At 44.8% G+C, this 24503-nt stretch overlaps 2 protein-coding genes across 3 annotated transcripts in view; one reads left to right on the top strand and one right to left on the bottom strand.

Annotated features, from left to right (window-relative positions):
- Positions 1–12639: 12639 nt before the first annotated feature.
- LOC111545371 (cytochrome P450 1B1) lies at positions 12640–21211 on the top strand. Of its 2 annotated transcripts, none has more exons than XM_023216321.2 (3): positions 12640–13035; positions 13426–14469; positions 17508–21211. In XM_023216321.2, the coding sequence occupies exons 2-3, from the start codon at positions 13427–13429 to the stop codon at positions 18094–18096; spliced, it is 1632 nt and encodes a 543-aa protein (XP_023072089.1). In that variant the 5' UTR covers positions 12640–13035; position 13426; the 3' UTR covers positions 18097–21211. The 2 variants fall into 2 exon arrangements, with proteins under 2 accessions (XP_023072089.1, XP_023072090.1); XM_023216322.2 differs by having other exon boundaries at positions 12961–13090.
- A 475-nt stretch (positions 21212–21686) lies between these two features.
- The window catches only part of RMDN2 (regulator of microtubule dynamics 2), a 129192-nt gene continuing 126375 nt past the window's right edge, over positions 21687–24503 (bottom strand). Inside the window, exon 11 of the mRNA XM_023216323.3 lies at positions 21687–21847. Within this exon, the coding sequence (XP_023072091.2) occupies positions 21839–21847 (9 nt within the window). The 3' untranslated portion in view covers positions 21687–21838. The remainder of the gene's footprint in view (positions 21848–24503) is intronic.

Here is a 24503-nt window from a genome sequence, read left to right as displayed (position 1 = left end):
TTTCAATATAATGGGTTTGAGTGTAGCAGATCTAGTCACGAAGCCCACATGGAGGCTGCATGTCAACTCTCTGCATGTTCCAGCCACTGTGTTAAAGGAAGATTTTCTAAGCCCTCCCAAGATATTTGATTGTAAATTGTGGAGATTAAACTGCTGGGCAGATACCAAGGCTATTCTGCACAGAGAGGGGAGGAGGGTGTGAGTTGCATCAGGCTCTGGAAACAAGATGGCTTTGCCTGTTGTGGTCTTGGGTTCCTGGAGGGAGTCAGCTCACAGGGCAGGAGAAGGCACTGGGGTGGCCCAGGTCCTTAATAGGCATAACAGTACCAGAGACCTCTACAGTTAGTGTAGTTAGAGGGGCGGGGCTTCTGTAAGACTTAGGATGATACGCAGTAAGTCAACAAATGCGTACTGGTGTGGTATAGATGGGCTTTGGTGCCTGCAGACCTGAATTCCAATCCTGACCCCTCTCACTTGCAACCTCTGTGACATTTGGCAAATAGTTTATTGTCTCTGAGACTTAATCCCTTTATATATAAAGCAGGCTAAATATACCAATATTTTTAGGATGATTGGGAGAAACAAATGAAGCTGTCAATGTAAAGAATAGAAAACAGTGCCTAGCACTTAGGGGGAAATATTAGCTACTTTCTCTGTCTCCGAACTTGTTGTGTGGTGTGGGAGAGACTCTAAGGGAATGGAGGAGCTTAAGCCACAGGCCCTGGCCTTATGATTATAACATCAGAGAGGAGAATGCTCCTCACATTTAGCAGGGCACAGTGCTCCAACTGTGGTACTCAAAATTATTGGGGTGTTTACTCCTTGTTGAGTGATATGTGTTAGGAAGCTGAGGCAGGAGGATTCCTTGAACCCAGGAGTTCAAGACCAGGCTGGGCAACACAGAGAGACCCTGTCTCAAAAAAAAAAAAAAAAAAAAAAAAAAGATACATATAAGTTGCTCTTCACCTCTCTGATTTGCTGCAGGAAGTCTCAGGTATTGGGTTCAGAGTCCAGAGTAAATGAGAGCAGAAATAGAGGTTCCCACCAGCCCTGAGTCCCTTCAGTGCCCTTGCTGTGGAAGAGGATTCCATTTTACCCCATAGACCCAGGGATTCCACTGGGGTGTGGCTGGTAATCTCAGGGCTCAGGGCTCAGTCACATCCTTACTGCACCAGGAAGTCCCTGAAATAGTGTAGGAGAACGGAGTGCCTGGGGGCATGGCTGCTGATTGGAGGCCACAGTGCCTTCTCAAGGCTCAGAAACTGGGAAGCCCTCCTTCCTTCTGCATTCAAACCCTTAAAATGCATAACCCACCAGTGACTGACTGAGCACAATGGGAAAAGGAAAAACGGAGGTTAGTCAGCACCAGAGTACAGACCATTGAATCTAACTTTGCGTTTTGGACTGGAGAGCATTCAAGATAATTTCCTCCCTGGCCTTTAAGAAGGGAGAGCTGGGAGTCTCCCGCTCTGCCTTCTGGTACAGGCTCCAGAAGTAGGCTCAGCTTTCCTCAGTGTGGCTGTCAAATGGGCTGTATGCCCCGGGTCTGAGGTCACAGTACACTTTGACTCAGAGCTGTAATGTAAGAAAAAAAAAAAAGGCGGTGTTTTCCAGGAAGCTGGATAGCATTGCTTCATTTGTACAAATCACCACCGGGAGGTCCCATGACAGCACTCCCTTGAGTTTTCTCCCAATTGTACCGCACAGCGTGGAGTTTTCTGAACTCTCCTTGGTAGGGAATTGCATGAGTGCTGTCCTGAAGCCTCATTGCCGCAGGGCTACGAAACATCCACAAAAGCCACAGAGGGACTGGCCAAAAGCCTAGCTTGACGGAAGAGGCCCAGCATGGTCTCATCAGGCTCTTTGGGGAACATGGCATCCCCCTGCCTAAAGAACTGTCTCTGCACTACCTAAGGGTCCTGATGTGGAGCGCGTCTGGGTGAGGAGAAATGAGATGAGGAGAAAGTGCTGCAGAGCTGTCATCTGGGAGTTGGAGGGAAACACAAATTGGCTATTGGTGCTGAGCTCTTCTGCCAACAGCAGATGGTTCTGTGAGATCAGCCTTTTTAAGGCAGCAGCAAATGGCCTCCCACAGAATAATAACAACAGCCAATGATGCCTGAGCACCCAACATGTGCCAGGCACCCTTCTAAAAGCTTTACATGTATTAGTTCATTCAGTCCTCACCACAACTCTGCATAATCGGTACTGGTATCATCTCCATTTTATATCTCCATTCACTTAAGTGTAAGCTGGACCCAGAGAAGCGATTTCTAGCATGGAAGTCACTCTGTTGTAAGCAGGAGAGCCAGATTCAGATTCAGTCTGGCTCTGGAGTGATGCTAGCAACCACTCAATGTGCTGCCTGAGAAAGGCAATGAGGAAGTGACTGGTGCCACCTTGGGCTGTTAGGAATTTGCAGGTGAGTAACAGCACGCCACCCTGGTAGCTGTCACGCTGAACCAAGTGGGGCATATTTTTATTCCTGTGAGGTTCAAGTCCTTGCCATGACTTGGATTTTACTGGACGGAAATAAGGACTTAGTAAGTGGTAGTAATAATGATAATGGCCAACTGTTACTGGGTGCTCACTCTGCCATCAACTACGCTATTTGTTTCCTTACAATCAGTATCTCACTTAATCCTCAAAACCACCCTCTGTGGTTGGTATATTACCTGTCTTCTACGAGTGAGGAAGGTCAGGCTCAGAAGGGTTAAATAACATGGCCAAGGTTACAGCTTATAAATAAGAGAGCTGGTGCTCACACCCAAGAGTGCCTGGCCCCAGAAGCCAAACTCATAATGATTGGGTATGCTGGCCGTATTGCCTTTAATCTCCTCTGGAGGATTAGAAAAGCCCGGAAGGCATCTGGGCCTGTGCCCAGGGCCTGTAAAGAATTGCCATTCAGGCCGGGCGAGGTGGCTCAAGCCTGTAATCCCAGCACTTTGGGAAGCCGAGACGGGCGAATCATGAGGTCAGGAGATCGAGACCATCCTGGCTAACCCAGTGAAACCCCGTTTCTACTAAAAAATACTAGCCGGGCGAGGTGGCGGGTGCCTGTAGTCCCAACTACTTGGGAGGCTGAGGCAGGGGAATGGCATAAACCCGGGAGGCGGAGCTTGCAGTGAGCTGAGATCTGGCCACTGCACTCCAGCCTGGGGGACAGAGCGAGACTTCGTCTCAAAAAAAAAAAAAAAAAAAAAAAAAATTGCCATTCATCTAAGAGGGGATATAGAGGTGTGTGGAGTTGGCTCTCCAATCCTGGCTTCTGTGATGTGTTCCATAGGGATGTGGAGATCTGGAATTTCCCCCTTCTAATGTTTTCCCAGCTTTCATCTGGGGATTTTCCTCATTTGTCAGGAAGAGGAGATAATCTGAACACAGGCATATGTATTATTTAAAATAAAAAATAGGTCTGAAAGACAAGTAAAAGTTTTGTTTTGTTTGTTTTGCTCCATATTGGCAAAGCTAAGTCAAAGTAACCATCCTTTATAGAAGGAAAAGTATTTAGGTACATTCTACTTGGTACAAAGCCAAGGTTCATAGTGATGGGAATTGGCAAACCTTTTTAGAAGACTGTGAGGATGTAGCATATATGCATATATCCCTATGGCTCAAGCATTTCTATTGAGAATCAATACTGGGAGAACATTTGCAAATGGATTCAGAATTGCACAGAAAAGTGAAATCACTGCAGCGGAGTCTCTAATAATAGAGTTAAGAACAACATAAATGACCATATAAGTCACTGTTGATTGTTGAATAAATAATGTTGGCCAGGCACAGTGGCTCATGCCTATAATCCCAGCACTTTGGAGGCTGAGGTGGGAAGATGGCTTGAGTCCAAGAGTTCGAGACCAGCCTGGACAACATGGCAAAACCCCATCTCTAAAAAATACTCAAAAATTAGCCAGGCATGCTGCCATGAGCCTGTGGTCCCACCTACTTGGGAGGCCGAGGCAGGAGGATTGCTTGAGCCTGGGAGGTGGAGGTTGCAGTGAGCCAAGATCACACCATTGCATTCCAGCCTGGGTGACAGAGAAAGACCCTGTCTCAAAATAATAATAATAGTAGTGATAATAATAATGTCATGGTCATACTATGCAGCAGTTTAAAATCATGAAGCAGCTCTATCTATCTATGTGTACAACCGTATGCATGTACATAAATAGAAGGACATAGTACCCATGGTTACTCTGGGAAGGGGTGGGAGTGTGAGTTTTCTCATTTTTTTCCTCATTTTTCTGCATATTTTTATATACTGATTGACTTTCTTGCAAAAAGAATCTATTTATGTTATTACGTGTGTGTGTGTTTTAAGAACAAATATCTGGTCAAAATAGAAAAATAATTTAATATGCATAATATTCTGGATGTATAATGATGCGACTATATAACATAAACCGCAGTCCAAAGATTTTTGCCTAGAAGTAGTCCAGACTGGGCCATGCTTTCCCTGGATAGTCTTCCTGCCCTGTTCTAGTCTCTGCCCCTGGGAGTATCAACATGGCCTCTGAAGGCCAGAACACCATCCTAAAGCCATAAGATGTATTTAATAGAAATAAATATAAAATCTCACATGTAGTATTTTTTTTGAAAAATCAGTAATACAAGTGCAACTAAAGACTCAGCCAGCTATCAAGTCCTATATTAAAGGATGAAGATGTTTGTTTATCACAATCTTAGTAGAATATAGATGTTTTACCAGTGGGATGCAGATATTTTAAAATGGCAAAAACTTTGTTTGCATTGAAAGTAACATTATGGGCCAGGCGCTGTGGCTCAAGCCTGTTATCCCAGCACTTTGGGAGGCCGAGACAGGCGGATCACGAGGGCAGGAGATCGAGACCATCCTGGCTAACACGGTGAAACCCCGTCTCTACTAAAAAGTACAGAAAACTAGCCGGGTGAGGTGGCGGGCGCCTGTAGTCCCAGCTCCTGGGAAGGCTGAGGCAGGAGAATGGCGTGAACCCGGGAGGCGGAGCTTGCAGTGAGCTGAGATCTGGCCACTGCACTCCAGCCTGGGTGACAGAGCGAGACGACTCTGTCTCAAAAGAAAAAAAAAAAAAAAAAGAAAGTAACATTATGTCTAATGGGAAGTAACCACACCCCTCTGCGCTAGACAGAATGTCATATTTGGGATACTATGTTCAGTTTCAGGCCCATACTCAGATGGACATACTGAAAAAGTACATTGTCCAGAAGGCACAGATAAGGAACTGGGGCATTTTTAATTGGTGGAAGGATAGCTCAGAAGCAGCACAATTCCATCTTCAAACATGTGACAGGAAAGAAGAATGAGTCTTGCTTTATGTCACTCCAAAGAATAGCTCTAGATTTACCAGAAGGCAAGAAGGTTCACTCCAGAATTTTTCTTAATATTGGGAAGAACCTCCTGGCATCTAGAGCTTTCTAACCAAAGCAGTCCAACAATAGAACAGACCACAGTTGAGAAATGATCACTTTAATAGTAGAAGGGAAAAATCCTGTTGGGAGTCAATGGTCAAAAAAGCTGACGTATAATTTATCCAGCCTTTGTGTTCTCCTTTGGGATCACGTACGGAAGACTAACCACTTAACAGTGGGATGCAGATATTTTAAAATGGCAAAAACTTTGTTTGCATTGAAAGTAACACGATGTCTAATGGGAAGTAACCACACCCCTCTGCGCTAGACAGAATGTCATATTTGGGATACTACATTCAGTTTCAGGCCTATACTCAGATGGACATACTGTTAAGTGGTTATTTAACTATCAATTATTTTCTCAAACCCTGGATACACCCAGAGTTTTTAACCGGAATTTTGGTCCATTTGTGGAAAGAGAAAAAAACCTGTGACAGAATGCAGATCTAATGCTAAAAACTAAGAGGTGAATGGAGAGAGAGAGAGGAGAGACAGAGAGAGAGAGAGAGAGAGAGATAAAGAAAGACTAGAATCTGGATGCTAACCATCCAAAAACCTGGAGGCTGTACCAGTCAACATGTCCATGGCTAGATGTTGTGACCTTAGCTGAGCCCAAATGTACATTCTTTTGGTGGTGGGGTGTTTTACTTGTTGCTTTATGTATTTTCTTGGTAACCTGGTAAATATTTATTTTTAGAAAATGAAAATAAAAAGGAAAACCAGTATCCGTCATCTGCCTAAAGATTTTCTATGGTTGGTCAAAGAAATAGGGAAGTAAAATGTTTCCCTATCGACCAAAGTCATGGACAGTAGGCTCCCTGTTTCACTGTTAGAAAAGTTGATTTCAGGCTGGGCGCAGTGGCTCATGGTTGTAATCCCGGCACTTCGGGAGGCCGAGACAGGTGGATCACCTGATGTCAGGGGTTTGAGACCAGCCTGGCCAACATGTAAAAACCCTGTCTTTACTAAAAATACAAAAATTAGCCAGGCATGGTGGTGCACCCCCATAGTCCCAGCTACTCGGGAGGCTGAGGCAGGAGAATCGCTTGAACATGGGAGGTGGAGGCTGCAGTGAGTCAAGATGGCACCACTGCACTCCAGCCTGGGCAACAGAGCAAGACTCTGTTAAAAGAAAAACAACAAAAAACAACAAATAAAAAAAGAAAAAAAAAAAAAAGAAAAAAGAGAAGGAGAAGGAGGAGAAGAAAAGTCTATTTCAGGAACTGGAGCGGGTGGTAATAGAAGTCCAGAGAAGAAACGTGCAAAAGCAACCACAGACCCTGGCATCCCTTCCCTTTGTATGGAATCATCACTGTGCCAAGTTGGTGGGAGCTTCACCCCACAAATATTAAGTAGCAGAGGCACTTGCTCAAACATTGAGCAAGAGAAGTACTTGCACTGGCTGAGAGCCCAGACAAAGTGACTGACCACCATGACTGTCTTTTAGCCCCAGGACTGGATATTTTGTTCCTTTTTCTTTTTCTTAGTTGCTGTATCTCTCTACTCCCTCTTCTTATTTCCTTCACTCTTTTCCCCTCTGCCCTGAATCTTTACTCTTCTGTGTGAGAGAGAATGAAGGGAGGAAGGGAGACAGCAGAACGGAAAAGGGGGCGCCTGGGGCGAGAGTGGAGGTCTTGAGGGAATGAGGATGAGGAAGACAGGAGTGGACCCAGAGAAAGGGAAAATGAGAGACAGAATGAGAGAGAAGAAAGGATGAAGCAAGGGGAAGGAAAAGGGCAGAAGGAAGCAAACCAAAGGAAAGAAAGAACTGGGAATGTTGCTGGGAAAAACCATTAATGCACAGCACCATTTGCAGTGTTTATGAAGCACATGGAACCCTGAGTAGATTATGCCCCTTAACACAGGGGCACAGTAGAACTAAGGGCATGACACTGCTTTATATTATATTTCTTCTGCTTTCAAAAGGAATTGAAGAAAGCCTAAGATAAAAGAGACAAGATACACTCAAACCCTTCAAAGAACAAGGACAGCAGAGAAAGTACAGGTTATAATCCATAGTGCTGAGGAGAATGACTGCAATTGAGCACACTTTTTATTAGTCCTGAACTCCAGGAGTGACGTGTCAGATGCAGGACCCTGAACTGCAGACCAATCCCACTTTCTTTCCACTGTCCTTGCTTACAAGAAACCCTCAACAGAAGCTAAGAAGGCAATGTAAGATCAAAATGTTGGGAAGATCTTTTTTATGTTCTTATAGTTAACTTTTAATTTTGATATAATTACAGAAGAGTTTCAAGGAATTACAAAGAACTCCCATTTACCCAGATTCTCCAATTAACATTGACCACATTTACTTTCTCATTCTCCTCTCTCTCCTTCTCCTTCTCCCCCAACTCCTCTATTTTTTCTTCAAGCCATTTGAGGGTAAGTGGTATACATTACACCCCTTTACTTCTAAATATGCATTTTGGTGAGAAACTAGAATACATGTAGTTTTCACTACATGTATTTCTGTGGCTTTCACTAATACCAGACAGAGCTCGTGGGCAACCAGGTTGGATGGGGAGCAGGAGTAGGAAACTTATTTTAAGCTGCATCTACTTAGCAAGTGACTATCTTTTCTTAGATTAATTTAGGTCAATAAAAATAGCAGAATCTTCTAAATCAGTTTCTCACCAAACTTTACGTAAGACTGAGAAAACATCAAATTGTCTACATGAAATAATATTAATAGAAATGAGGATTGGTAGCCAATACCCTTGGTGCTAACCACTCCATCCAAGAAACCTGGAAACTGCTTAATACAAAGAAAGAATCCTTGTTACCCTGTACAACGCTTTGTCAGCTCCAAATCATACCTTCATCTTTCCATTTTACATCTCTGAAATCTGGATGTATCTTAGAATCAATGATGCAATTATAATTGGTAGCTTCCTTTCTTTGTATTAGTACATAAAAATAAGGGTGCGTCCTACAAATGATGGCTTCTGAGATTAGATAAAATACCTTTTTATTAGCTCTGTGGTTCTCTGCCTGTGTATTGCCAGAACAAGGAAGTGGAGCATTTCAGGTGAGGAACAGGGTTTTGGTATCAATTCCTAAGATTCCTTTCATGGTCCAGCACATGGGGTGCATCATCCTACAGCTCCTCCCTCCATCACACCCTCAGCCATTTGGTGTGTCTCTTTATTTCTGCTCTTCTTGTCTAGCCGCACATGCCTGATTACTGAATCCTGTCCACCCAAATGTCAAGGGCCTACCAGAGACGGCTGCTTCTCCTCCACTCTCCTCAGTGCATGTGGGTATGTATGTTCAGAGATGACTGGAAAAGCCCAGTGACTACCCATTAAACTGACACAGGGGTCACGCTAGAGAGGAAGACCACGAAGAAAACTGACTTCCAGCCTGATAGCAGAAGGGCAGAGCTTGCTGGGCTACTGGCTCTAAGGGCAATGCATGTATCTGCTGATTTAAAATAATAATAACAATAGTGGCTTTGGGTTTCCTTGGGTTATCCTCCAACCCAAAGAAACCAATGGGCAGACATGTATACATGGAGTGGACTGGGTTGGCTTCCTAGCATGTTCTGCCATCTCTTTTTTTCTGATGACAGAAGAAGCCCCTGGCCACAGGGTAAAACCTGATGCCAGTCTGGTCCCCTGGAGTCCTTCTAAGACCCTGGAAGAGAGCTGTTCTCTTTCTCTTTGGTTTGTTAATTTTAGGCTGCTTCCTCGCCATGCAAAGAGAGAAAGCCCAAGCAAAGACCAGCATAGGCAGAGAGCCTGTAGAGCAGCCTGGGTCCTTGCACCCTGTGAAGCATCACAGTTACCTTCTCTGCACATGGGCCAGTGCATTCCTGTTCTGCTTAAACAAGCTTAAGTTGTTCCTTCGAATCAATACAATATAAGGTATTTTAACCCTCTCTCTACTTTAAACTATCCCCCTAGCTTAGCTGTTCTTTTTGAAAGTTATTGGCAACAAACAATTCAAGTTTGAGATTTGGGAGGGCAAAATGCCCATATTCTGTGTTGATTGAAAGGAGATTCCTGGGCCTTAGGTCCCTGCTTTGGTTGAGAAGTTACGATGATAATTAAAGAGCCTGTGTAGATTCTCACTAGAGGGAGGGCTCTGCCTTGAGCTGGGTTGGGGTGCCCACAGGCTGCACTGGATTTATCCAAAGTCCTTATCACGGTACCAGATGGGCCATTCAATGAAGTTTGTACCATAAAGCCCTAAGAATCCCAGGCTTGAAGATTCTCTGCAGGAGGTGTTACCATAGCCAGTCATTTTGGTTTTGCCATAACTAATAAGGGCTTATCTTTCTGACAGCACTTACCAACCTGGTTCCTCTGATTTTTGAGTCATGTCCTAGAAAAAGAGCTGAGCCCAAGGAACTACAGCTTGGAGGACATATCTGATCTATCTGCGATGGCAGGAAAGCATGCATCTAGTTGATCTAAAAACTAGATGGCATTATTGAGGAGCTGGACAGAAGATCTTAGGAACAGCCTCGTTTTATACTTTTTAAAAATAGGAATTTACTTAAAGGCAATTTCCATCTGCTCTCATTCTGGCAGAGGTATTGTGATAAAGGCTTTCAGGAATGTCAACAGCTCAGGATTGGCATTAGCTCATAGATAATTCCCATCTACTAAATTAAAGTCTATGAGAGACTGATGCATGCACCAGAGTCTTGAATTACTAGGCAAGGATCTTGCTAAAGCTGGACATGGGAAGGTTGCTATGAAACTCATTTCAAAGGCTATGTAGGCCAACTCAGCTCTGTGAAACCAATGCTTATTATTAAACCAATGCAACTGCTCAAAAACTAAAACTCCATCACTATCTAAGTTCCCCATCATGGTGTGTGAAATCATTTCCAGAAAACTTTTCAAAAGATACCAAATAAAAGCCATCACAGGCTGGGCACGGTGGCTCACGCCTGTAATCCCAGCTACTCAGGAGGCTGAGGAAGGAGAACCTGGCGGGTGGAAATTGCAGTGAGCCGAGATCAGGCCATTCGGGTGACAGAGTGAGACTCCATCTAAAAAAAAAAAAAAAAAATCCACACAAAAAGACATTTCTTTCTCAGGTCAGCAAATTGATTGCGGCTTTCAATCTCTCAAGAAGTCAGATTCTCTTCAGACACTTCTTTGTGTTTCTTTACAATGTAATCAATCATTCCAGGCTCAGCTATGAGGCACAGTCCACTGGCCTCCCTCATAACCAATTTAATTGCAAAGGGTTAGCGTACTATTTTTTCTCTGCTAGTCTCAGAATTCTCAATTATGAAAACAAAAACAATATTTAAAAAGTTCTTCCAGCTCCTTTTTTTTTGAGACAGAGTCTCACTTAAACTCTGCTGTCCAGGCTGTAGTGCAGTGGAGCAGTCTCTGCTCACTGCAACCTCTGCCTCCCACGTTCAACCAATTCTGCTGCCTTCTCCCGGATCCCCGAGTAGCTGTGATTACAGGTGTGGGCCACCACGTCCGGCTAACTTTTGTATTTTTAGTAGAGATGGGGTTTCACCATGTTGGCCAGGCTGGTCTCGAACTCCAGACCTCAAGTGATCCGCCCGCTTGGGCCTCCCAAGGTGCTGGGATCACAGGCGTGAGACACTGTGCCCAGCCGCAGGTGTTTTTTTTTGTTTTGTTTTTTTTGTTTTTTAAGGAAGGCAGGAAAAAAGGCATTTGGGTCTCTTATCTGCAATTTTCTTACGTGGAAACCTATGTGAAGGCTTTAGAGTGGGACTTCGTGGCTTTAAGCCCTGACTCCACTTCTTGATGGCTGCGTGACCTGGGTTAAATCACGCAACCTCTCTGAACACCAGTTTATTCATCTGTAAAACAGGTCAATCATAGCACAAGATTGGCAGCGCGGGTGGAGCTCAAAGTGCAGGGTTGTCCGTGGTGAACCCATCACTTTTATATTTATCCTTTGATGAAGCCAGCACAATTCCTACCTGGTTAACTAGATACACTTCACTTCTTCCCTCGAGTTCGCCCTTCCCCCCGCCTCGTGAAGTCCTTGCTCTCTTAGTTGTCTTGAAAATTCTATGCATCAACATGTAGGAAAGGGCGCGCAGGGCGGGGGAAGCCACTCCCGCCCGAGCGCCTCCGGCTTCCCTTTTAAAGGGAGCGCCCCTTTCGCGACAGCACACGCGCTCAGGAAGACCACAGAGCCGCGGGTGAGCGGCGAGGTCGCGATGCGCGCCCGGGCACGGCCTGCGGGTGGTGGCCCAAGCGTCCGCCTCGCTGGCCTGGCAGGCGCGACCGTGCGTGCGCAGCCGAGGGTGGTGGCGGCCTGCACCCCACGCCAAGGGTGGTGGTGGCCGGCACCCCACCCTCGGCCGCCGCCTCTGCGTGTCAGGTGCCGTGAGAAGCGCGGGAGGGGCAGCCGCAGGCAGCACCCAGGGATATGACTGGAGCCGACTTTCCAGAAGCGGCGCACGCAAAGCCCAGCTCCGCACGCAAGGGGGAGGCGACAGCAGAAACTTTTCAACCCGATAAGGTTCGCCGGAACGCGATTTGCCTCCTCTAGCCACCCTCCGCCCCGCTCGGATCCGCCCCGCTAGCCCCCCCCCCCCCCCCCCCCCGTCACCCCAGCTTGGCTCCCCGCCCTGCGCCAACGGCTTCCGTCGCAGCTTGGGCGGCCCCGAGCCCTCCAGCGGGCGGCGCCACCTGGAGTGGCCTCTATGCGGGAAATCTCAGCGTCAGCTGCGCCCCAGGAGCCTTTGTGTTCCTAAGCACTGTTGGGGCCCCGGGGCGAGGGAGCGGCTACTTTTACCGATCTCGCCGCAAAAACTGGAAAAAACTTTGCACGCCAAAGAGCCTCCACTGAGGTGGCAATTCGTTTGCGAGAACCTAAGATAAAATTTAAACAACAACAAACCAGGAGCGCTCTGAGGCAGGGCGCTGTGAGGCAAACCGCTGCCACTACACTGGCTTTCCGGGAAGCAAGCTCAAGACCGGGAGAGGGAAGGGAGGTCGTGCGCTGGGGACGGGGCGCGCTCCCACGTCTAGAGCACCGGCAGGGGCAGGTGGTCCCGAGCGCGGTTCTGGGGACACTGTGGAGCCTCGATTGGAGGTGGCTGTGATGAAGAGCGGTTACCGCACAATGGAAACATGGGCACCTCCGCTCCCAGGAAAGCCTGCTGGTAGAGCTCCGAGGCCAGCCGGTGCGCCCCGACGGGAGTCGGGGTCAAAGCGGCGTGGTGTACGGCGCGCCCCGCCCCCCGCAGGCCCCGCCCCGCCAGGTCGCGCTGCCCTCCTTAAAACCCGGAGGAGCGGGATGGCGCGCTTTGACTCTGAGGTGGGAGCGAGCGCTTCTGCGACGCCAGCTGTGAGAGCCGCAAGGGCGTGGGAATTGACGCCACTCACCGACCCCCAGTCTCAATCCCAGCGCTGTGAGGAAACCTCGACTTTAACAGGTCCCCAGGTGCAGCGGGGCTCGGCGAGCGAGGCACCTTTCTCCGTCTCCATCCCAATTCAAGCGCTCCTGGCACTGACGACGCCAAGAGACTCGAGTGGGAGTTAATGCTCCCAATAGGGGCAGCAGGTGTCCAGGGCGGGCCTGCGGGTTCCTGTTGACGTCTTACCCTAGGCAAACGTCCCAGTTCCTTCTCGAAGCCGGTTGTCCCGCGCCACTGGAAACCGCACCTCCCCGCAGGTCAGTCCGTCTGCGGAGCCGCTGCCCCGCGACCTCTTCAGGTGGATTCTTGCAGGTAGGGAATGGCGTGGTAGGCACTTTAAAGGAAATCAAGCGCCACCGCCTCGATGCCCGCAGCGTTGTCCCCAAATTGCAGGAACCGTTACACACCTTGCGGGGAGGGGAAGAGGTTGGCGCTGGGTTACAGCGAGATGGAAACACGCCCCTTCTCTTCTCCAAGGGAGACTGGGTTGGGGATGGGAAGGGGTGTTTTTGGCAATTTCTCCAGAGAGTCAGCTCCGACCTCTCCACCCAACGGCACTCAGTCCCCCGAGGCGGGGGTAGGGACGTGGGGCGCCCGCTCCTGTCTCTGCACCCCTGAGTGTCACGCCTTCTCCTTTCTGTCCCCAGCATGGGCACCAGCCTCAGCCCGAAGGACCCTTGGCCTCTAAACCCGCTGTCCACCCAGCAGACCACGCTCCTGCTACTCCTGTCGGTGCTGGCCGCTGTGCATGTGGGCCAGTGGCTGCTGAGGCAGCGGAGGCGGCAGCTCGGGTCCACGCCCCCGGGCCCGTTTGCTTGGCCACTGATCGGAAACGCGGCGGCGGTGGGCCAGGCGCCTCACCTCTCGTTCGCGCGCCTGGCGCGGCGCTACGGCGACGTCTTCCAGATCCGCCTGGGCAGCTGCCCCATAGTGGTGCTGAATGGCGAGCGCGCCATCCACCAGGCCCTGGTGCAGCAGGGCTCGGCCTTCGCCGACCGGCCGTCCTTTGCCTCCTTCCGTGTGATTTCCGGCGGCCGCAGCATGGCTTTTGGCCACTACTCGGAGCACTGGAAGGTGCAGCGGCGCGCAGCCCACAGCACGATGCGCAACTTCTCCACGCGCCAGCTGCGCAGCCGCCAAGTCCTCGAGGGCCACGTGCTGAGCGAGGCGCGCGAGCTGGTGGCCTTGCTGGTGCGCGGCAGCGGGGACGGCGCCTTCCTCGACCCGAGGCCACTGACCGTCGTGGCCGTGGCCAATGTCATGAGTGCTGTGTGTTTCGGCTGCCGCTACAGCCACGACGACCCCGAGTTCCGTGAGCTGCTCAGCCACAACGAGGAGTTTGGGCGCACGGTGGGCGCGGGCAGCCTGGTGGATGTGATGCCCTGGCTGCAGTACTTCCCCAACCCGATGCGCACCGCCTTCCGCGAATTCGAGCAGCTCAACCGCAACTTCAGCAACTTCGTCCTGGACAAGTTCTTGAGGCACTGTGAAAGCCTTCGGCCCGGGGCCGCCCCCCGCGACATGATGGACGCCTTTATCCTCTCTGCGGAAAAGAAGGCGGCCAGGGACTCGGACGATGGTGGCGCGCGACTGGATTTGGAGAACGTGCCGGCCACTGTCACTGACATCTTCGGCGCCAGTCAGGACACCCTGTCCACCGCGCTGCAGTGGCTGCTCCTCCTCTTCATCAGGTAAAGCCTCTGGGAGGTGTGGGCCAGGTCTTTTCTCCTCTGAAAAAGGCGGAGTAGAGACAGAATATGCTGAGTTTGCAAGCAGCGCCCCGGGTGTTTCGCTCCAGGTCCCCACCCCTCAAAAACCAAGATCGCGTCGGGAAAGAGACGACCAAGGGACACACAGTGAGGGCTGAGACACGCGCACGCGCCCCACCCAGCGGTGCCCCGACCCCTCCGCAGCTCCTGTCCTGTCTCTATCCTTCCCTCCCCTGCTTGCGAGTGAGAACACATTTGCAAGACCCCTCCACTCCCCGGATAAACAAGAGTTTTTAAGTGCCTGGAGATGAGCCCTGATATCTCTCTCCCTGGCGCAGTACAAGCAGAACTGGAATAGTTCCGAAAGAAAGAGTAACGCCATAAATATGTTAAACACAGCAGCCTCTCCTCGGCTCGTTCTCGGCGTGGATCCGAGGCCGCCCAGCCCTGGCGCTAAAAGCGGGCCGTCCGTCAGGGCTTTGTTCCAGGCCAAGGAAGCCCATGGAGCCCGGGCTTCTGTACGGGCTTCTGTAACCCGCACAGAAGCTTTCAGAAGGTGGCCACAACTAGCGGGCAGTGCTAGGTTTATAAAACCTGCGCGCTAGGAGTTTGAGAAATGCCGGGGTAGAAGACAATCACTTTTACAAGTGCAGAGTAGCATCCAGAAAGGCAGATGGGATATCCAGGAGGCGCCTGCAGACCTTTCTGGCCCCTGCGCTCGACTTGGTTAGCGGACCCCCTGATGCCCACGTTGGTCTCTACTAAGCTCCGACACGCACGGATTCAATAGGTTCCTGGTGTCGGGTTGCCAGATTTGGCAAAAGAAAAGTAAGTTTTACACGGGAATACTTACACTAAAAGATTAGCCCCTGTTAATCTGAAATCCATATTTAACTAGGCGGCCTGTAGTATTTACTCTGGAAACAGTACCCGTAGGGGCAAATGTTTCGCAAGGCAAATCTTGATTGCCGAAGAGACCAGAAATCCTGGTTGTGTCATTTCTTGGCGCACAAGTGAGCAGTTGGAGATGCTGAATCTGCAGGCGCCACAGTAAGGTGTTTGGAAGGCAGAGAATGCTGTTTTCTTATTAAAATCCACTGCAGTCTGTATTTCCTTAGATACTGTACAGCTACCTTCACAAATTAAAAGTTTATACTTAAAATGGCTTTTTAGTATTAAAACCATAGAAGCACCCATGGTGGGTGAGGGAGAGGCAGAAATAGAATAAAGAAAAGTCAGCCAGAGATCAGGGAAAAGGAAATCCCAGAATAGGATCCACAGGTTTTTGTGCATCCCCAGATAGGCATTTTAACTTTTGAAACGGCCTTTTTCATTAGAACCACAGTAGTTCCCCGAGTACTCCAATTAGGCGGCAAAAAGAAATAAAACGATTTGGGGGTCACTTTCAATTCAATATGCTGATAATTCTTTTTCCTTTTTAGTGAAAAGACAGTATGACAGGGCTTGGCAAATTACACGATCTCTTTTTGTATATACGTTTTATTGAAGCAGTCATGCCCGTTCACTTATACATTGTTTATGGCTGCGTTCACTCTACAACACAAGGCAGAGCGGAGTAGTGCAACAAAGAGGGTTTGGTTCACAAAGTCCAAAATAGATACTATCTGGCTCTCCCCATCATACATGTTTCTATGAAAAAAGTCGGCAGACTCCTGCAATATAACGTTGAAGAAGCGATTTTAAAAATAACTCTCCATTTCATCACATATGTGTATACATTTTTTTTCGGAGTTGCAAACAATCAGTTACATGTTTTTTGACTTCTAACACTTTGACTTAAGGTAGTGGACATTTCTAATCTTTTAATATTTATTTTGGTAATTTTTGATGACTACATGGTATTTTGCCATGATAATGTATATTTATATATAATCATTTATTGAACTTTTACATTGATCATTGGCCTTGATTGCATTTTTAAAATTTTTATTTTAATTTTATGTATTTACTTACCTTAGAGACAGGGTCTCACTATGTTGCCCAGGCTGGTCCCAAACTCCTAGGCTCAAGCAGTTCTCCCGCCGCTGTCTGGCAGGTAGCTGGGGCTACAGGTGTGTACCACCATGTCTGGCTAATTTTTAGAATTTTAGGTCCTGTTGTGGACCTATATTTGTGTACCTCTTAAATTATTTTCTGAAAATACATTTTTGGGCATGGATTGCTGGGTTTAAAATGAGGTGGGAAGAGGTTATCCTCATGTCTCTTGCCTTGTACTAAGATTTTGTTTTTTAAAAAGATTGTATCAGTTTGTATCATCAACAGTAAGTATTACAGTTTGTGCCATAATCTTATGAACATTAGGAATTGGCTTTTAAATTTAAAAAATACAGTATGTAGCTTTATCCATCAGGACACCAATTATCTTTGTATAAAATGAGAACAGCATGTCTGTTGGAATTGTCCAGGGAAATGACGGAGAAAAAAAATTTACTTTCACATTTTAACTTTTGTGGGCCCTGGGTGCTTTTGCCTTTGTAGATTCCTTACACCATAAAAAAATTAAAAATTTAAATTTTATGACTACCCTGATATAAAGATGAATACATTAAATGAGGTATGAAAATATTTTCTTCTACCTAAAAGTGAGTTTTTTTAGGTCTGAAGATTGTAAAAGGCAAAACTATTTTCATGGGCCCCTAAAAAGTGTTGTGGGCCCTAGGCACTGTCCCTGCAGTACCTAATGGAAAAGTTGGCCTTATCTACTACTGTGCTTTTTGAGGCTGGGAAAACTTAGAGTTTTTTGACTTATAATGGGAAAGAGAGTGTTAATCATGCAAGGCCTATTACAGGAAATATAATTCCTAAAGTCCATCTTGTAATTTAGTGAGAAATTAGGAAGCTGTTTTAGATTTTTTTTTCCCAGAAATATTAATTTAGTCACTGAGCTAGATAGCCTATTTAAGGAAACGTGGAATTAAAATTAATTTATAATGTGCTTTCTAGATGAAATAAGAATTTTGGTCACTTGCTTTTCTCCCTCCACATTAAACACCAAACAGGTATCCTGATGTGCAGGCTCGAGTGCAGGCAGAATTGGATCAGGTCGTGGGGAGGGACCGTCTACCTTGTATGGATGACCAGCCCAACCTGCCTTATGTCCTGGCCTTCCTTTATGAAGCCATGCGCTTCTCCAGCTTTGTGCCTGTCACCATTCCTCATGCCACCAATGCCAACACCTCTGTCTTGGGCTACCACATTCCCAAGGACACCGTGATTTTTGTCAACCAGTGGTCTGTGAATCATGACCCAGTGAAGTGGCCTAACCCAGAGAACTTTGATCCAGCTCGATTCTTGGACAAGGATGGCCTCATCAACAAGGACCTGACCAGCAGAGTGATGATTTTTTCAGTGGGCAAAAGGCGGTGCATCGGCGAAGAACTGTCTAAGATGCAGCTTTTTCTCTTCATCTCCATCCTGGCTCACCAGTGCAATTTCAGGGCCAACGCAAATGAGCCTGCGAAAATGAATTTCAGTTATGGTCTGACCATTAAACCCAAGTCATTTAAAGTCAATGTCACTCTCAGAGAGTCCATGGAGCTCCTTGATAGTGCTGTCCAAAAGTTACAAGCTGAGGAAACTTGCCAATAAGAAGCAAGAGGCAAGCTCAAATTTTAGAAATACATCTTCGGAGATGGGGAGTAAAATTCAGTTTTTTTCTAGTTCCTCTTTTGTGCTGCTTCTCAATTAGCCTTGAGGGTGAGCATAAATCAACTGTTCGTCAGGTGAGGTGTGCTCCATACCCAGTGGTTCTTCATGAGTAGTAGGCTATACAGGAGATTCTGGGAGATTTTTTTGAGTCGAAGACTTAAAGGGTCCAATGAATTATTATATATATACTGCATCTTGGTTATTTCTGAAGGTAGTATTCTTTGGAGTTAAAACGCACATATAGACACATACACCCAAACGCTTACACGAAACTATTGAATGAAGAAGTAGGTAACCAGGCCATTTTTGGTGAGAATACAAGATTGGTCTCCCATATGCAGAAATAGACAAAAAGTATATTAAACAAAGTTTCAGAATATATTGTTGAAGAGACAGACACAAGTAATTTCAGTGTAAGGTGTGTGATTGAAGGTGATAAGGGAAAAGATAAAGACCAGAAATTTCCTTCTCACCTTTTCAGGAAAATAGCTTAGACTCTAGTATTTATGGGCAGATTTATCCTTTTGCCTCCTGGTATACTTCCTTACTTTTAAGGATGGATCATAAAGTCAGTTGCTCAAAAAGAAATCAATAGTTGAATTAGTGAGTATAGTGGGGCTTCCATGATTTATCATGAATTTTAAAGTATACATTGTTAAATTGTAAAACTCCAAGCTGACGTCGTACCTCTCTTGCTTGCCAAAGTACAGATTTTCAATTATGAGCAAAGAAAAAAAAGAAAGATAACCAGCCCAGCCAAGCTTTAAATTATGTGACTGTAATGTACTGATTTCATAAGTCTCATAGGTTAAAAAAAAGAGTCACCAAATAGTATGCAATATACTACTTAATTGCCCATAAGCAGTATATTAGTATTATCTTGTTCAGGAAAAGGTTGAATAATATATGTCTTGCATAATATTGCAAATTGAAAAGTACAACCAATGCAACCAAGTGTGCTAAAAATGAGCTTGATTAAATCAACCACCTATTTTTGACATGGAAATGAAGCAGGGTCTCTTCTTCACCCAAATTTTGGCAAATCTCAAAATCAGACCCTAAGATGTGTTCTTATTTTTATAAAGTCTTTATTGAAATTCTATTATAATACAGAATCTCGTTTTGAAAATAATCTAGTTAATATGTTAAAATTCCAAGTTCATGGCATACTTAAATTTTAACTAAATTTTAAAACCATTCTGATTATCGATTTCCAGTTGAAGTTAGTGGAAATCTGACCATTATCCTGTGGAAGGCAGAGAAATCTAAGCTGTGTCTGCCCAATGAATGATGGAAAATGCCATGAATTACCTGGATGTTCTTTTTACGAAGTGACAAGAGTTGGGGACAGAACTCCCATTACAACTGACCAAGTTTCTCTTCTAGATGATTTTTTGAAAGTTAGCATTAATGTCTGCTTTGTGGAAAGTCAGAATCAGAAGATAGTCTTGGAAGCTGTTTGGAAAAGACTGTGGAGGTGAGGTCAGTTGTGTTTTTTAAGATGGCAGTTACTTTGGTAGCTGGGAAAGCATAAAGCTCAAATGAAATGTATGCATTAACATTTAGAAAAGTGAACTGAAGTCTCAAGTTTTAAATTTCATTGCAATTAAACTTCCAAAGGAAGTTCTACAGTGTCCTAAGTGCTAAGTGATTATTACATTTTGTTTAGCTTTTTGGAATCTTTGTACCAAAATTTAAAAAAAGGGAGTTTATGATAGTTGTGTGTATGTGTGTTGGGGGGTGGGTGATGGTAAGAGAAAAGAGAGAAAGACTGAAAAGAAGGAAAGATAGTTAAACATTTTCCCACTCATTCCTAATTAATTAATTTGGAGCACAACATTCAAAGCATGAACATTTAGAAAAAAGATGTTTGGCGTAGCAGAGTTAAATCTCAAATAGGCTATTAAAAAAGTCTGCAACATAGCAGATCTGTTTTGTGGTTTGGAATATTATAAAATTTCATGTAATTTTATTTTAAAATTTCAAGCGATACTTCTTGAATATAAAAAATCATGCCACTATTTTTAAAGGCATTAAAGTCAACTACAGAAATCAGGCTTGCCCAATACACTTAAATTTTTTGGCACTTGCCGTTCCAAAGTATTATGCCCCAGCAAGGCTTAGACAGTGAATTTGGGCTGCTGTAGCCTATTTTTTTAGACTGGGAAATGTATAGCAGCAAAATTAATCATGAACCAATCTGAATGCCTCATTACGTCAACCAGGTCCAGATGTGCTGCAATCTGTTTTTATGTATGTAGGCCCAGTCGTCATCAGATGCTTGCGGCAAAACGAAAGCTGTGTTTGTATAGAAGAAAGTAAGGTGCTTGGAGGTTACCTGGCTTATTTAGTATGTTTATAACCTAGTTAAAGAAAGGAAAGGAAACAAAAAACGAATAAAAATAACTGAATTTGGAGGCTGGAGAAATAAGATTACTGCTTTAATCAGAAAGCCTCATTGTATTTCTACAGGAGAGAGAATGTATTTGCTGACAACCATTAAAGTCAGAAGTTTTACTCCAGGTTATTGCAATAGTTAAATTAGAATGTTTATTAAATGCTTCATTTGTATGTCAAAGCTTTGACTCTGTAAGAAAATTGCTTTTTTCCAAAACAAAAAGATGTCTCAGGTTTGTTTTGTGACTTTTCTAAAAGCTTTCATGTCCCAGAACTTAGCCTTTACCTGTGAAGTGTTACTACAGCCTTAATATTTTTCTAGTAGATCTATGTTAGATCAAATAGTTGCATAGCAGTATGTGTTAATTTGTGTGTTTTTAGCTGCGACACAACTGTGTGATTAAAAGGTATACTTTAGTAGACATTTATAACTCAAGGATACCTTCTTATTTAATCTTTTCTTATTTTTGTACTTTATCATGAATACTTTTAGTATGTGCATAATAGCTATGATGCATAGTTGTAACCAAAATACATTCTGGGGAAACAACATTTATATATAGCTTTTACTGTTTGATATACCAAATTAAAACAAAAATTGTATCTCATTACTTATACTGGGACACCATTACCAAAATAATAAAAATCACTTTCATAATCTTGTTACAAAGTTTCATTTTATGTTGTAGCAAATATAGTCTAATGCATCACTTTATTTCAACTGTTGCTATGGATTATTCAATTAAAATATTGCACTGTAAACATTTTATTTGTTCATTCTACATTTCAGGCTGAGGCTGCATGCTTTTTGTTCCTGTAGGTTTTCATCAAGCAAATTTCTAATCTCTGTATTTTTGAATTTCTAAGAACCAACATGGAAGTTACATTTCAATGCAAACAATCAAGCCAAATGAGAATTAATTTGCAATGTTGAAAGATTGAATAGATTGCAACTTTAAGTTGCTGATCGATTTCTGCTTCATCTAAAGAATGCAGTACACATTTTTCTTCCTCAGCTGCACACCAGTCCTTTCTCTGAGTATTTTCTTCCTTAATTTTTTTAAAGGTACATGTGCCTTAATGAGCGCAGTTAATGTCCAATAAAATAAGATGGGTACAAGTATTCTGTCATGTACCATGTGGAAATATTTTATTGCCAATCTTTTTACTTGGTAAAAAGACTTGACTTCACAGGGCCTAGGTCATGAATCTCTAGGCCTTCCCTGCGCCACACTCACAGATGACAGGGCTTGCCGTAGGTACCAAAGACTCTTTGTCTTCCAGACTATAGCTCCTATTACTGTGAAAACAGGAAAAGAAGTAAAAATTGCACACAATGGCATTGATACTTTGGCTTGGGAACCTCACTTTAGCAGCCAGAAGGTATGGCTATGAAGTGGTTTAAGATAATACTCACTAGTTTTCCAGATGTATGACAGTAGGATCTTGGAAATGTCAGAACAGTTCAGAAAAAGTGAAGGAAATATTTTCGTGGGAAAAAGATTCCTTTAAATAATTATAACTGGGGCCAGTTTTTGCAAAACTGTCGAGGAGAGTTGGATTCTACCCAATCAATCCAATAGAGTATAAGAGCGGAGTACAGGGTGGGAAATGAATGCAGCTTTGGACGTAAGACAGGCGTGGTTGTTGCAAACTCACAGAGGCTGTTTCTTCAACCTCAGAGCCAGTCTATTTTTCTGCACCAGTGCAACAGAAGTTAACTGACTGTTAACTCTCCGGTTTTTGGCTCAGTGACTCTCACATGCTCTCTACTCTCCCGTTTCAGTCTGTTAGTTATAAATCTCAGAAAGGGAAAAGGAAAGAAGACAAAAATTAAATATATTCAAATACATTCAAAAGCAAATTTTTTTAACTTGGAATTGTGGAGGAAAATAATCTAGTTTACACTGGTACGGACACGCTGTAGGTAACTGTTCATGCTTGTAGCTCCTCTGCTAAGCGACATACAGGCTTTGAGGACAAATGCTGTGCTCTTCATGCACACTTTTCAATGTGTGTCAGGTATGGAGGGAAGAAATGGAACTAAAATATGTTGAGCACTTACAATTTTCGCATCACTGTGCTAAACTCTCTAATGCATGATTGCCCAACAGTCTTCTGAGGGATGCAATAAAGTAATGGGCCAAAATTATAGATTTAGAAGTATTCTCATCCAGATTTTCCCTGGAGATGAACTAATTCAAAGCTCATTATCTTTGTACCCTAGTTTGTCCTTCCCAATGTGCCTGTGCTTGGATTTACAGGGTCGTCCGTCTATTTTTTAGGCCATGAGATCCTGGGAGTTTCGCAAGCAATTGACTTCCTTTGTCTAAGGCACATTCCACACTACAGTCAGGGAGTAACTGACATTGTGCGGGAATCCTTACCACACTGCTGTCTTCTGAGAAAAGCCCCTTGAAATTGTTGTTTAGGCAAAACCAAAAACCGACCAAACAGTCATGCGTTGTCTTATAATCCTAAAACTTCTGTCCTAGAACCTGTCTGGACCAAGGATCCTTGCTGGAGCCAGGGCCGCCCTTAGGCTGGTCCAGTTTCCTGGTACGTGGCCTGTTTGTCTGATAGCGGTACATCCCACTAGGTGTTGGTGTGTGTGGCTCATCAGAACCCTTCCGTCTCTCAGAGGTGGTGAGCACCAGCCAGAAGGAGAGGAAGAACCAAGGCACGAAATAAGCTTTTTGGTGGGAAGCTTGCCTTTGCAAACAGAATGACTGGACCTACCAGAACTAGTTTTGAATCACTTGAGGCCCCTTTAGGTGAGACAATGTTATACAGCAGAAGCCTAACAGCACTGAGATCCCTTTGGGTCAAAGCTAAGAGTCATTGAGCAAGCCTGAAAAAATCAGCCAGGCTCTTTTTTTTTTTTTTTTTTTTAAATTTATTCCTCTTCCCTTATGTTTGTTTCTCTCTCTCTCAATGGATAAGTATTACAATATGCTTCATGTGCAATTTTTGTTTGCGTGTTCCAGCAAAATTTGTATTGTTGTTTTGCATATATATATTTTACTTTATGTAAGTGTTGTACATATCTCATCCTGTTGCTTAATCTTTTCTCAGCTCCATCCCTGTGTAATTCCATAGCTTCTAGCTGCTGCCTAGTATTCCATGGTACTCATCCACCACATTTTCTCTATCCACTTTCTTGGGAATAGATACCTGGATAACTTCCAACTTTATGAGTCCCTAAGTGATGCAGCAAGGACCAGCTTGGTATGTGTTTCCTTGCCCTCCTATGTAAACTTTGTAATGTATGCCATACCCATGATTAGAAGTGTTGGGTCAACAAGTGAATACGTATGTAATTTAAATATTGCATCTTCTCCAGAATGCCAAATCTGTCCACACTCCCATCAGCTGTGCATGAGGGGAAGCTGTACCCACTTCCCCACCAACACATGGCATGACCTCTTTATTTTTAAATGAAATATATCCTCTTGGGAGAGAGATGCATTACATAGAATTTTTTTTTTTTTAAATGAGGAAAAAGACATCTACACTCATTTTTCAATGCTTCCCATAGCCATATCTGTGTTTACATTATATCTCCACTATTCAATGGTATATTCATTGAAAAGCAGGGACTAAGTCCCAACAATTTTGTTATGGAACCATATTGTATATACAGAAGCACGGGTGAAAAAAGTGGAGTGAGTTTTGTCAAGCCTGCTTCTCAGCACTGATGATCTCTTCACCTTCTCCATGACTCAGTTTTCAATTGGTACCCTTGAAGTCTAACCTGTTTTTTTTTTTTTTTTTTTTTTTTTTGAGACGGAGTCTCGCTCTGTCACCCAGGTTGGAGTCCTGTGGTGCGATCTCAGCTCACTGCAACCTCTGCCTCCCAGGTTCAAGTGATTCTCCTGTCTCAGCCTCCCAAGTAGCTGGGACTACAGACATACACCACCATGTCCAGCTAATTTTTGTATTTTTAGTAG

The sequence above is a fragment of the Piliocolobus tephrosceles genome, chromosome 15, assembly GCF_002776525.5.
Source record: "Piliocolobus tephrosceles isolate RC106 chromosome 15, ASM277652v3, whole genome shotgun sequence".
Taxonomy (NCBI): Eukaryota; Metazoa; Chordata; class Mammalia; order Primates; family Cercopithecidae; genus Piliocolobus; species Piliocolobus tephrosceles.
The sequence above is the reverse complement of the archived record's forward strand: the minus strand, read 5'-3'. Positions and strand labels throughout refer to the sequence as shown.

What these genes read in the sequence shown, in the direction of transcription:
- LOC111545371 (XM_023216321.2), top strand. Translation starts at nt 13,427, where the DNA reads ATGGGCACCAGCCTCAGCCCGAAGGACCCTTGGCCTCTAAACCCGCTG. An exon ending in CTGCTCCTCCTCTTCATCAG is followed by an intron (nt 14,470 to 17,507) that starts GTAAAGCCTCTG and finishes AACACCAAACAG; the next exon opens with GTATCCTGATGTGCAGGCTC.